The sequence below is a fragment of the Phoxinus phoxinus genome (genome assembly GCF_949152265.1).
Source record: "Phoxinus phoxinus genome assembly, chromosome: 17".
NCBI classification, from domain to species: domain Eukaryota; kingdom Metazoa; phylum Chordata; class Actinopteri; order Cypriniformes; family Leuciscidae; genus Phoxinus; species Phoxinus phoxinus.
In genome coordinates this window covers 21,700,991-21,714,778 of record NC_136892.1, presented here as the reverse complement: position 1 = coordinate 21,714,778, position 13,788 = coordinate 21,700,991, and the positions used below count along the sequence as shown (strand labels likewise).

At 37.6% G+C, this 13,788-nt stretch overlaps 1 protein-coding gene across 1 annotated transcript in view; it reads right to left on the bottom strand.

Moving 5' to 3' along the window:
- LOC306984849 (transmembrane protein 132C) overlaps positions 1-4,414 on the bottom strand; it is a 133,203-nt gene extending 128,789 nt beyond the window's left edge. Inside the window, exon 1 of the mRNA XM_079586553.1 lies at positions 4,183-4,414. Coding sequence (XP_079442679.1) covers positions 4,183-4,231 — 49 coding nt within the window. The 5' untranslated portion in view covers positions 4,232-4,414. The remainder of the gene's footprint in view (positions 1-4,182) is intronic.
- Positions 4,415-13,788: the final 9,374 nt, after the last annotated feature.

The following is a 13,788-nucleotide window of genomic DNA, read 5'->3' as shown; positions in this document are numbered from 1 at the left end:
ACTCCCACTGGTAACAGCAAGCTGGCGGGAGTCTGCTCTGGCTTTCATGATAATGTATGCATTTTTCTGCTGCTTTACACCGCTAGATGCAAGCCATCGTGTTTTCGTTCACATGAGAGTTTGCGGGGGGAAAGCAGATATTTTTTGCAAGGTTGCCACAAATGTTCTCCTTAGTCAAATTGCACAAATTGGAAGTTATAGGGCCAAAGCTAAACTCTGATGTAATATGATGCAAACTGTAAATTGTGTTCTGAAGAACACAAACATCTGTTGTTGTTGTATCTCCAGAGATTAGAATATAAATGTCTTGTTTAGTGCCACAGGAAACCCCAACCGGCTGCGTGAAAGGAAAATGGTTCAGAATCAAACATTACAGTGCATGGTTCTCTTTTGCAAAGCCCACTGGAACCGAGTGACCTGCCTTGCTGCCTATTACCTATTGCTGCCTTCTAATGCAGCATCCTAAATAAAATGGATACGGATAAAAAAGTACCATACCAATAGCATTCCTCATACGAAATGTACAACAGACTTGATTCAGAACTGATTTCAATAGTTAGCGTGTTGATTAAGGTCCCAAAACTCTACTAAGCATAAAAACACATAGCAAACACAAATATTCGGCAAAGTGGTATATAATTTAGAATAAAGGTGCAGGCACATTAATTACATTTGTCAGAAAAAAGTATTTTGTCAATGTAGCGATGCGTGAAACGCCACTCACACAGACGTACATTTCAAACCAAGCAGCTTTATGTTGAACGACTTGAACGTGAGCGAAAGCTGCATGTGGAACTTTTCCGCCCTTACGTGAAATCATATCACATAGGTGCCTTATATCTCATTTTGCTATCTATTCAATGCATGGTGAAAAAAAAAATCCATCCCAGATGATGGACAAAGAGAAATGTCTTTTGTAAAAACACCTTACAGGGCTCGACAATAAGATCTGCCCAAAGGCCTGACCAGTGTGAACGACCGTCGATCGGGCCACTGCTGCATCGTCACAAAAGTTTATCATTGGCCCGTTTTTAATAGTACCCGTCTTCAAAGGAAGTTAACGCTTGTCAATGGAGAGTGGCCAGACTCTCTGTACAAATTAACTGTACCAGAGTCTGGTAGGACCAGGCTACGTTTTTAAGCCTTGCCGATTAAAATATTCAAGCGCAAGAAGATACAAAAGACAAATTTGGTACTCAGAAACCCGCGTCTCAGACAGTGCGGGAATACTGAATTTAGTTATCTTTCATGCTTGCGCTTGAATGGTCAAATTCACACAAAATAATGTCAAAATGCCTGCCTTGGAGAGATTTTTTGTACACATTGTCGGTTATATCTTAAGTCAACGTAAACAGTTGCGAAGTAAAACGCATGTGTAACACTATATTGCCAGGCATTAGATTTTAAAGTTAATATTAATAAAAGAACAAAGGACAAAGAAAAAAAATCACTCACTGACTGAATCCTGACTGAATAACTTTTGTAACTTTAATAAGGAATAATCTTAATTTAATGTATACAGTGAAGACAGTGTTATTGTACATTTGATTACTTTATTCAGTCTCTGTAGGCCTACATGAAAACTACTGTTAGACTAACCTGTAAAACTTCATAATTTGATTTGTTCTAAATTTATTACTGACAGTGAACTTGTCTTCAATAATATTTGGAAATGATATTAATTAGGCTAGTAGTATTTGCTGTGGTATAAAAAGTTGCTATTGCATAGGCTGACTATGGAGAGACAAAAAGCTCTCAGATTTCATCAAAAAATATATTTATTTGCATTCCGAAGATGAATGAAAGTCTTATGAGTTTGGAACGACATGAGGGTGAATAATCAATGACATGATTTTTTGTTGTTGGGTGAACTAACCCTTTAAGGTTGCATGGGTCAAACTTAATACCTATTTTTATTTGTTTATTTATTTATGTATTACTGTTTTGTGGTGGGGCAACAATTTGAGCCACTGGTCCAACTGGGTCCAGTAGGAAAAGTCCTTAGCGTTGAGCCCTGCCTTATCATAGAATGAGTGTATGCTATTCCAAAATCACGATACCTTAAATTGTTCACCAGGTTTTGAAACAGAACCAACATCTTATTTTGTCTGCAACTCAAACACATACGAAAGAACTAAATTAGAGGTTGTCAAGAATGTCAAGAATTTTCTCAAAAAATATATCAACATAGACGTTCATGGCAATGATTATAATACTCCATCTAATCATTTTGGAGGTCTAAATTGCTGTCCTCAAGCCGAGGTTGTCAGATTGACACTTATTTATTTGGACCGTGTTCAACAAAACACAGTCCCTGCGTTTATTTTTATTGATGTCGAGCAGGAATCGGCATACGGCTGCTGGCAGCCACCCTGAATTATGAGGAAGGTGATTACAGCCCCTCTCTCGCTCTCTCCATAGCCAAAGATCAGTGAGACCGAGAAAGACAGCTCTTGTAATCACACTTAATAGTCTTGTTGTTTGTGTGAGTGTGCGTGGTAATGATGCTTGCTGGCACTTCAGCATGGGCTCACAGGGGACCCACTATTGTTTCATCGTCTCATTGCCTTCCACTGGCACCACAACAGGTGTCTCTGTGAGGTTCCTATAGCCAGTTAATACAAAGAATAAAGATTATAGTCTATTTTTTTAAGCTTCTCTGTCTATATCATTGCTTAATCCCAACAAAGGATCTAATGACCATGCATTGATCTAAAGTGGACCAATCACTGTAATGTACTTTTATCAGGATTCCAGGTTTATGGCCTCCATCTCCATGTTATGATCCTCATAAAGTTTCTCATAATAGCCCAAAGTGCTGTTTGCTAAATTAATGACATGAACCCTCTTGTTCTTTCGGCATCAACGTCTTGTTGTTTTATACACTTCTCCGTTTCATTTTGTGACCTGAACAAGACTGCGTCTAACCTAAAGCACATTTGAATGATGTTGGCATAGTCAGTGCTGCGTTTGTCAAGCCTGTTCGGCATGCCAGACAAATCAAACCCAATGCACAAAGTGTACACGACACGGGAAATACACACTCAAGAGAATTAGAGTGATTCATTCTCTGAGAAAAATGATTCACCCTTTTAATTTTGAGAAAAGCAATGATAATGTCCAAGGAAATTCATGTTTCCTCTCACTGAACGCAATAAACTATATTTATGTGTGATTATATGTGACATTGTCCTGCCCTTTTGACCTGAATCATCTCTTCTAGAAGAGTAATGGAGTTCTAAATGAGGGTTCAGGAAGAGCTATAGTTAATCTAATCATGATGCATATAAACAGCTGCTTTCCTCACTGTGATGATTCTGGAAACTCAAATACATATATTTCTGTATTTATTTTAGAATAACTTCAGTAAGTCGTTCTGGCGAGCATGACAAGTATCTCTAACTACACTACACTCAAGGATTATATGAACAGATTAACAAATGTAACAGTTTCAGGGGGGAAAACGGGTTAGAACAAACTAGTATCAATGACAAAAAATATTTAAAGAAAGAGTTAACAAAAAATAAAATGGTCGTTTACTCAACCTTAAGTTATTCCAAACCTGTATGAGTTATGTGAAAGAAAAGTTGACTTACATTGTATGAACCAAAACATTATTATTATTATTTTTTTTCAAAATATCTTATCTGGTGTTTTACAGAAGAAGGAAAGTAATACATGTGTGGAATGAGGGTGAGTAAATGATTCAAGAATTTTCAAATGCTCAAATCCCTAAAGGAATACTTAAAGACAAACTGCTGTAAAAACAAATGGATAGGTGCCAAAGTGTTTGTGAAGTGTTTCTATGCAGCATATTCTTAATTTCTGAACAGTATCATTAGTTTTGCATCACTCTTCTAGTTCAAAATTAATATGCTAATAGTATATTCAGCACATTTGACCATGGTCATTAGGAACCCACCTTCAATTGCTTTATAACCAGTTATCAATAACATGTCAAGAGCACCTCTAGCAATCTGTAATTATATTGATTCACACACCATGAAGTAGCACCTTTTACGCTATATACTAGCCTACTGTATGTGATGAATATCTGATCTGGTGCATTTATTCCCATATACATATGATGATGAAAGAAATTAGCTTGGAAAATAAAAGACACGGATCCAGCATGCATGCAGGTCTTCACCTGTTACTGCTGATGCGTTCTGACAGACTCACCTCTGCAAAGAATGAACAATATGAGCCCAGCTAGGCTGAGACGCAGCATCTTCAGTTCCTCTGAAGTTGGTCGGGGAAGGAGAAGGGAACGGGTCAGTTTTTTTCCCACCGACAAATCTTCCTTAAGGTCTACAGGACGGCACACACAGCCTTCATCTCTTTACAAGCAAGAAACAGAGTATCGGTTAGATGTTTTCCCCTCCGAGCATCTCGACACGAGTCTCTCCTGCGGTGCAGTTACTAAATGTTGTCATCTTGACAGCCATGATCTGTTTCGTGGGGTTTAAATGTCTTCTAGAGTGTCTGAGGAGCACTAAACACTAAATAGGCTATATATATCCATTGAAAAGTCCCAAATTTGTAGTGCAGTGCTACAAGTGTCTGTTAAAAGCAGTCTGGTGGTCGCGAATGTGTGATCCGTCTAAATAAGCCTCAGTACACACAGCTGTGTGGAGGAGAATCTCAAAGGAAAGTTGAACATCGCGTGTGAGGCTCGGCAACGCTTCGTGATGATGTAAAAAAAAATCCACTGTAATTCCAGGAGGCGCGAGGTGTCCACGCGTTAACGAATAGTCACTTTTAAAAGAGAATGTCAGTAATTAAGAACCAATTAGGAGCTTTTACATAAACAAGTCCTCCTCATTTAGAAAATCCCGAGCTTCCACAGTTATTCATACACTTTAAGAAATGAAATTGTAGTCATCCTGCCTGTTACAGTTTTGATGCCGAAAAACAAGTCATAAACTTCAACAGTGTGAGAAAAGAAATAATAAAAATCATTTATTCTGTGAAAATGCTCCTTCTTTCTCTCACCCATGAAGTCCACAATGAATATTCCTTGTGCTTTCGTCTGCTCTTGGGTTCCGCAGCGACAAGCACAGTGAGTCATGAAACACATCCTCTCTCTCTCTCTCTCTCTCTCTCTCTCTCTCTCTCTCTCTCTCTCTCTCTCTCTCTCTCTCTCTCTCTCTCTCTCTCTCTCTCTCTCCCTCTCTCTGACTGGCAAATACTGCTGAACTGGGAGGGCGGCTTTAGAATTTCAATTTAAACTTCAAAATATAATGTAGCCTACAATAAAATAAGATGAACGAGTCAACTTCTTTCGAATTGTTATGAATAGCCTAGTTTGTTTCCACACTACGTGTGAATGCATGCATTGCAAACAAGGAAAGCTACTTTAATACACCTGTTGTTTAATACACCAGTTAACCTGGAGTACTATGAATCGATCAATATGGCCCATGTCTAAAATTTGCTGAACGGAGGAGCCTTGATCCTAAAGATGGAGTGTATTATAAGTATATTTTACAAATGATTATATCCCATTGCAGTGAGTTATGGTTATATTATAATAAGAGTGATGATGCAGGTGTTGATGTAGCTAGTTTGTGAGTGATTGGACCCTATTGTACTGCATTTGCTTCAACAAGCGTGACAGTGACCTCTAGCGGTGAAACTCGTGTCCGGAAGATTTTCCCATGCATGGCATATGCTGATGTTTCGACGTAAAGCTGCAAAAGGCGCTCTTTTTTTTTTTTCTTTTTTTTTTACAAGATTTGGATTGTCACAAGTGTTTACTGGGATCTGTCATATTTTGCATTTAAGGTGGGCGAATACGTATCGTCTTAAGGAACACCAGGAGTTAATTGTTATTAGCCTATCATTCATTTCTCTATTGGTCTCTATAGATAAATTGACCTTGCTCTTTACAAATAGGCCTACTCAATATTCAGTTTCACATGCACACCCATATTAGCCTACCCCCAATCGCTACACTACTTTAAAGATTTTATTCAGTAGGCTATCAACAGTGGCACGACTTAATCTTGAATAGCCTATGTTTTGCACTGTTGTGACGGAAATGTCGACACATAGATCCGCTTGTTGGTGCATATAAAAAAAGTGTTTATTCGTCACTCAACAAGAGATTTTGAATTGTTTTCCTCAGCCATTAAAAGGATGGAGACCTGAGACCAAACAGTTTGAAAGTTTCTGCATCAGTGTGTGCAAAGTTCATGAATGTTTAATGAGGCAAGCGTTGAGGCAGCTTGTGATTGGTTGTCTTTTGCTATAATACTCATTGGAACATTGGAACATTCCCTAGCACTAAATGCATTAAAATGACTTTAAAAACATGTTTAAACATTCAAATATGTATTTAAATATTCCAGCATAAAGGTTTGGTTCAAGGATTGCCACTGACTTTATTATTTTATGGCACCCTATAGTTACTATTCTAAAATGCATCTTGTAAATAACATGTATGACAATCATTCTCATCTTGGAGTAACCGAATAGTCCATCAAACACACTTTTCTTGCTACAGGTTGGAAATTTGATGTGGCCCACTGTGAGGGTCTGGCTTTAACCTTGCACTCACTTACACCATGCTGAATAGAGATATCGACAGAAATAGTAGCTGATGACTCCCCTACCGCTCAAGTCAGCAATTACTGTCAGTTCACAGAGTGAAGATGTGTGTTGATTTGGAAAGAAAGAGGCATTTAGGAAGACCCACATGCACAGGCATCCAATTAGCAAACACATTAATTGCTTTGCCAAATTCTAGGCAGGGTATTGAAAGTTTTCCAACCATGCTCACAAAGAGTCTTTTGTAATTGGCTGCAATGAGACACATGTAATAAACTGTGAAGTAGAAAACATACCAAACCGCTAACACAAACAGAACATTCATATAGAGTACCATTGCAAAGAAATTAAGTGAGTATTGACCCCATTTACACTCTCTCCATTTGCACTCAGTGCCATATCTTCTCTGTCATTTCAGCGTATTCACCAGGTTGATTGCCTTGACCCATGTCAGGTGATTAACATTTATCAGTCTCTGGGCAAGACCTTTCTCCTGAGGAGACGTTTCAACTGGCCTGCTCTTTTAGCATCCTTTGACAACGTTTTTCTCATTACTGGTTTCAACACATTCACATGTCGGTACATGTCATGATGGTTTAGCCTGTGATGCCTGCTGTAATTTATTATTCATATAGCCAGCTGCATGTTTCTTTTATGCTCTATTAGGAGCTTCACACAACTTCATGCAGTGATAGTGCAGGAGTGTTATGGGAACAACTGCTGTGATGCTAAAGGCAACATGAAAACACATTTGGCACTGTTTACTTTCTTAATACATGTTCCTGATCGCCGTTCAAAGGTTTGGGGCCTTTTTTTAAAGATTTTTAAATGTATTTGAAAGTCACTTTTGCTCAGCCATGGCTTAATATTTGATGAAAAATACTGTAAAACAGCATTATGAAACAATATTAAAATGTAAGACAACTAATTATTATTATGATCATGTAATCAGAATCATATGCTGATTTGGTGCTCAAGTATTTTTATTATTATTATCAATGTTGAAAAGAATTGTACTGCTTAATATTTTTGTTGAAACCGTGATACAGGATTCAGGATTCTTTGATGAATAGAAACAGCATTTATTTGAAATATATATTTTTTTCACTTGATTAAAGCTACAATATGTCATTTTTTTGACATAATGGGGTTTTAGAAGCCTAAAGTGGGCGGAGCCGGCCATCGCCATCTTGGCCTCGCATCACCGCTCGTCACTCTCGAATAACAGAATATGGGCAAAGGGGCGGAGCTGTGGAGCCTGGCTATCTGAAACCACGCCCACCTAGCGCGACGTTATGGAGTTAGCTCATGCTTGGGAGCTAATGCTATATGCTACTCAGAGTACCAAGTCTGTGACTCCACAGGGCCTCACGCTAAAGTGACAGTTGATGATTAAAATCAGAATGCCAATTAAAAGGTCCTGTTTTTGTCCTTCGAAATATTATAATAGTCAAAAGACATAGCTACAAGTGAGACTGTGAATCGTGATTCTGTACAGCTATTCTGCTAGTTGAAAATGTTGTGTGCAAAGTAATGGGTGTATTAAATTATATGAAATAATCCCGAAAGCATTGACATCATAGGGAATCCACCTGTCACTCAAAAGTGGACACACCCTTAATTTTGCAGAACTTTAAATATTACTAAACTATAACTAAACGGATGAGTTATAAAAAATTCACCCCCCTCACAGTTGTTATGAAGGGCAAAATTAGCTGTATAGATCAAAGCCACATAGAGAACCAGGTTGTAAACATATTCTTTTCTGCTGTAAAGTTGGGCATTTTAACATGGGGGAGATACAGATTTGACTCACTTCTGCAGCCAGCCTCAAGCGGCCAGTCGATGAATTGCCGTTTATTCACTTCCGTGTTGGTTTCAAGAGAGAGACAGGGAGGTTGCTGCTTGGCATAGATTGATGATGCTGTGATAAGCGGAATCAAACTTGCCGTCATGCTGATGGATCTTATATGGATGTTTATGGATAAGTGAAAACATTCATGTTTTTTAACATGACTGTGGTAGGAAGCAGGAAGATTGCTAATGAGAGACGGATATCAGCGCCAAACGCGAGTCCCGCGGATAAAGGAATGAGGACATTAAATTGTACCGAACTACCTGCAACTTACACAGGTCAGTTTTTTAGACGAATTAAACTTTTTTTTAGTTAACGCAGCGCTGTTTCACTTGGTCTACGCCATCAGTGTTGAAAGTTATAATGTTATTCTATGTGTTAGTTTGTTGGCTATATGAGACTAGCAGTAAGCTAGATCAATATATTGATCATATTCTAACATTTCATCATGTTGAGCTATATAACATTGATTTGTTTTATGTACATATGCTCACTTGTCTAAAGCACATGCAAGAGTGCCATCTCTGTCAAGTCGAGAAGATCTGTCAAGTCGAAGATTGCCGCGAAGCTCTCGGCATCTCGAGAAACGCCACACCGATATTGATCCTTGTTTTAGTTCTCCTTTTGTCCCAAAGTCTCCTTGCCATGATCCATAATGTTTGAATGAAACAACAACAGCGTGCCGCTAGATGTCCACATCTGTCGCCATGGTTACTATGGCAGTACAAGCGGAAACCAGGGATAACGCAGATATTACGTCATTGACAGGCGACAAGTGACAAAGGACGGGCACTATTTAAAATTGTGAATTTATCTGAATTTACAAATTCTTGGATACATTTAGGATAATGTAAGTACATAATTGAAAAAATATATATAACACTATGCAACTGGTTTTGGGATATTTTGATACAAAATTCCTACATATTGTACCTTTAATTGAATGAATTCTTGCTGAATAAATGTATTGATTTCTACATCAATTGATCTATTGATTTTTTTAAAAACTTGCTGACCCAAACCTTTGAATGCTATCACATTACAGACGTAACATGTCATTTCACATTGACTTTAAAGTGGTGAACATATTTTAAACATACAACAATAATGTAATATTTGTATTTTTTATTTGGGTTTTTCTAAACAAAATGTAAAAGTGTCAGTTTCACTTTGTTAATAAATGTGAGTGCAGAGAACAGGACTTCCAAAAAGGGTTTGCAGGGTTTGCCAATGAAGAACTATTCAGTTCTTAAAAAAACTTTTTCTTAGTGAGAAGAACATTTTAATAATCCAAAGAACCTTTTTTCACTATAAAGAAACTTTTGCAATGGAAAGGTTTCATTGATGTTAAAGGTTCTTTATGGATCATCAATGCATTAAAGAACCTTTATTTTAAAGAGTGTAATGAACTCATTTATAACAGAACTGCGTTCTTTACTTAAGAAAAAAAGAATTTAGAGAAGGAAGGAATTCACTTTCAGTGTAAGTGTATTGTGTATGATAATACTGCTTGTCTTGTGTATTTTATCTTTTAATTTAGTAAATTTGTATATCTGTTTGCAGAGCATGCAATACAATGTTTAAGAATTGTGAATACAATGTTTTCTGTGACTCAGACAAGCTTGTATTCTTGAATGCATGGCCATTAATCCTGCAATGATTTAAATAACCATGTAATATAATTAATTATAACAGTTGTTTTTGTCATCAGTTTTTATTGGCTACAGTCATCGGTCAAATTTCCCTTGGGTGTCTGTTAATTTTGATGGAACGAAGCTCGAAGACTTAATTGAGATTTCTGTGTTGGCTAGGATTTAAATCTGTTTATTTTATTAGTGTCATGTAAAAATAGATAACCTTAATGACAGAAGCTAATTAGTGTGGTCATTTATTCAAGGTTTACACGCTCGCCTAAAGTCCCGTTTTTGTCCCATAAGTTGTACAAGCCAATTAATGTGATGCCTCTGGGAACAGTTTATGACTCGAATTATAAGACACGTACCATAATAATTAATAGTTCAGGGGAGTTTATGTTCTCTGTTTATTACGCTGTATGTCAACACCGCAGACATCCAATGCGGGTAAAACATGCACGTATTACTTGAGGATCATAAATATGAAAACATGTTGTAAAATAAAAATGTTGGGGTGCAGACAAGCTTCTCAGGTGCAGTTATTTTCACATAGTGAGTTCTGTCACTGAACCTTTTAGAACCTGGATGTAAAGTTAGTGATTAAATCGCATTTTAATTGACCCATTTGACAAACGGGTCACTAGAAAGGGAAATATGTATTGCATTTGACAGAATGAATATGGTCTCCCTTTCTCTTCAACTGCAGAGTTAGCACCAGTGCTTACGCTTTTACTGCAGTGTTAAAAGGTACGGGAGTGGAATACGGCTCTCCTATCTGAACTACTGGCACTGTGAGCCACAAAAGCTTCTCACCCAGGAAGTATACAGTCCTTCTCAAAAGTAACCAAGATGGACACAAATAGATTGTATTGTGCCCTGTGTAGCCCTGGCCCAGATTTTAAATCTCTCCTCTCTAACCTAATCAGTGACACTTAGGGTAGACAGCCAACATCTGCGAAACCATATCGGTTCATGTCAGCCAGGTGCTTAAAAGGGTGGAATTGGAAAACCAAATGGAAAAAAAGAAGACTGTGTACATTTTTGTGTAATTTTACCAACAGGAAGCTTTAAATGGTAGTTCACCCCAAAATAAATATTTTGTCATAATTTCCTTACCTTCATGTCACTCCGAACCTATGACTTTCTTACTTCTGTAAATAGAAGATATTTTGTTAGAATATTTTTTTATATATAATAATATTTGTTAATATATATATAGAGTTGTAATCAAAATTATTCAACCCCCATTGCAAATCAGGTTTTATTGGCAAAATGTACAGACCTTCAGCTGTTTGCAATGAAGAAATCAAACAAAAGTAATTGAAATAGCTCAACACAACAAATGTTTCAATTGGTTTCCACAAATTCAACTAAAAATACAACTTTTAATGACGTCTGCAGTCTCAAAATGATTCAACCCCTTCATAGCAAGCATCTTTATTACTTATAACACCATTTTGCTGCTTGACCTGCTGCAAACAAGATGTATAACCAGACAAGATGTATAACTCGTTTCTGAGGAATCATTCAAACCCTGAATAGAATCCCTCACAACAGCACAAATCTGTAAAAACAAGTGTTGTCTCAAGCACACTGATGCGTCTGATGCAACTTATCAAGGGCTTCATTAGTTGGAGCTTAGTTTGATCTAGAACACATGTCATATCTGAACTGGCTAGGGGTTTGTTTATTTTCACGTGTGAGAAATATGGATCAAGTCAAAAGAATGTTTCAAAAAGTTAAGACAAGATATCATTGCCCTTCACAAACAAGGAACAGGATACAAAAAGATAGCGAAGGCACTAAATGTTCCTAGAGACACTGTTGGAAGCATAGTTCGCAAGTTCAAAGTAAAGGAACAGTGTTTACACTACCTGGAGGGGGCAGAAAAAGGAAGCTATCAACGGCTGCAACCAGATTTCTGAGAAGGCAGATTCAGAAAATCCCTCAAGTGACTGCAAAAGACCTGCAGCAAGACTTGGTGGAAACAAGCACTGATGTTTCAGCTTGCACAGTAAAAGCGCATACTAAATACAGGCGGTTTCCATGCCAGAACTCCAAGGTGCACTATGACCGAAAAGTGCTGAAAATCATGTAAATAAGCCACAGAAGTTTTGTGATTCTGTTCTGTGGAACTTTTTGTCCCTATGGATCAGCGGTACGTCTGGAGGAAGAAGAATGAAGCATATGCTGAAAAGAACACTCTGTCTGCAGTTAAGCATGCTGGTGGCTCGGTGATGCTCTGCGGCTGCTTTGCATCCTCTGGCACTGGAAACCTGCAGCGTGTGGAAAGCAAGATGGATTCATTTTTGTATATCAAGAAATGTTAGCAGAAAGTGTATTGCCGTCAATAAGGAAGCTGAAGCTTGGGCGTCATTGGACCTTCCAACTGGACAATGATCCCAAGCATACCTCAAATTCCACCATGGCTTGGTTGCAGAAGAAGTCGTGGAAGATTATTCAGTGGTCATCACAGTCACCTGACTTGAACCCCATAGAAAATCTCTGGTGGGATTTGAAGAAGGTGGTTGCAGCCTGTCTGGTCATACATCTCGTTTTCAGCAGGTCATAACAGCAAAATGGTGTTCTACTAAAGATGCTTGCCATGAAGGGGTTGAATAATTTTGAGACTCATTAAAGTAATTAAAAGATGCATTTTCAGTTGAATTTGGGGAAACCACTTGCAACATTTGTTGTGTTTAGCTATTTCAATGACTTTTGTTTGATTTCTTCATTACAAACAGCCGAAAGTATGTACATTATGCCAATAAATATACACACATATATATATAAAAAATATTTGCATACAAAGAAAGTCAAGTCAATGATGTTAAGTTTTGCTTTGGACTTTCATTGACTTTCATTGATAAAAACACAGATTTTTTCTAAATATCTTCTTTTGGGCAGAAAATAAATTAGGGGGGGGGGGGTTAAGATAAGCTAAAACGATTTAGATTCTGAATAAAAAATATATGCAGCAACCTTTTCATTCTTAATTCACTCGCATTGGTTAAGCAGTATTATAATGTTTTTCATTGGGATTTGTTGTTGTTGTTGTTGTGGTTGTTCAAAGCGTGATGTACTCATTTCTTCGCCCAGGGATGGCATGTTCTTTTGTTATTTTCTCTCTAAATATTAATTCATCCTTGAAAACCGCAAAAAAAAAAAAAAAAAAAAAAAAAAAGCACAATAAACTTCATTAGAACTATGTATCCTAATAGGAAGCTTAGTGTGGATGAGAGTTTACCCATAAGAGTTTACCCATTGGTCCTGGCCACTGTCAGTGTGAAATATGAAAGTGCTTAACCCCTGTGAGCAGAGGGAATGGCAGGGAAGCCAACGGGTGTTGAATTGCAGGGTTTGCATGTTTATAATGAGCAGAGAAAACTGCTGCAGAGCATAAAGAAGGAAGTCTATTGCACATTAAGCGGCTGAATGTTTTACAGAGGGTAATAAACTCCTGCCTGGCTAATCAAATTTGCCAAGAAAATGCCATCCTTCAAGTCTTCAAGAGACCAAGTTTTTTACTCCTTTTCCTCAACAGTGTTTATTGAGAGTCATTGCAGCAACACAATTTACCTGATTACAGAATGCATCTTCTTGCTCATTTTCAAAAACAATTTAGCAAAGTTTAAAAGATTACTCAAATTGCCCTGGTGTGCCATTCTGGTGATTTAGTTGATATGGGGATCCAGCTTCATGCTCACATGCCCCACCAGATTAGTAACTTTCAAAATCATTCAATCA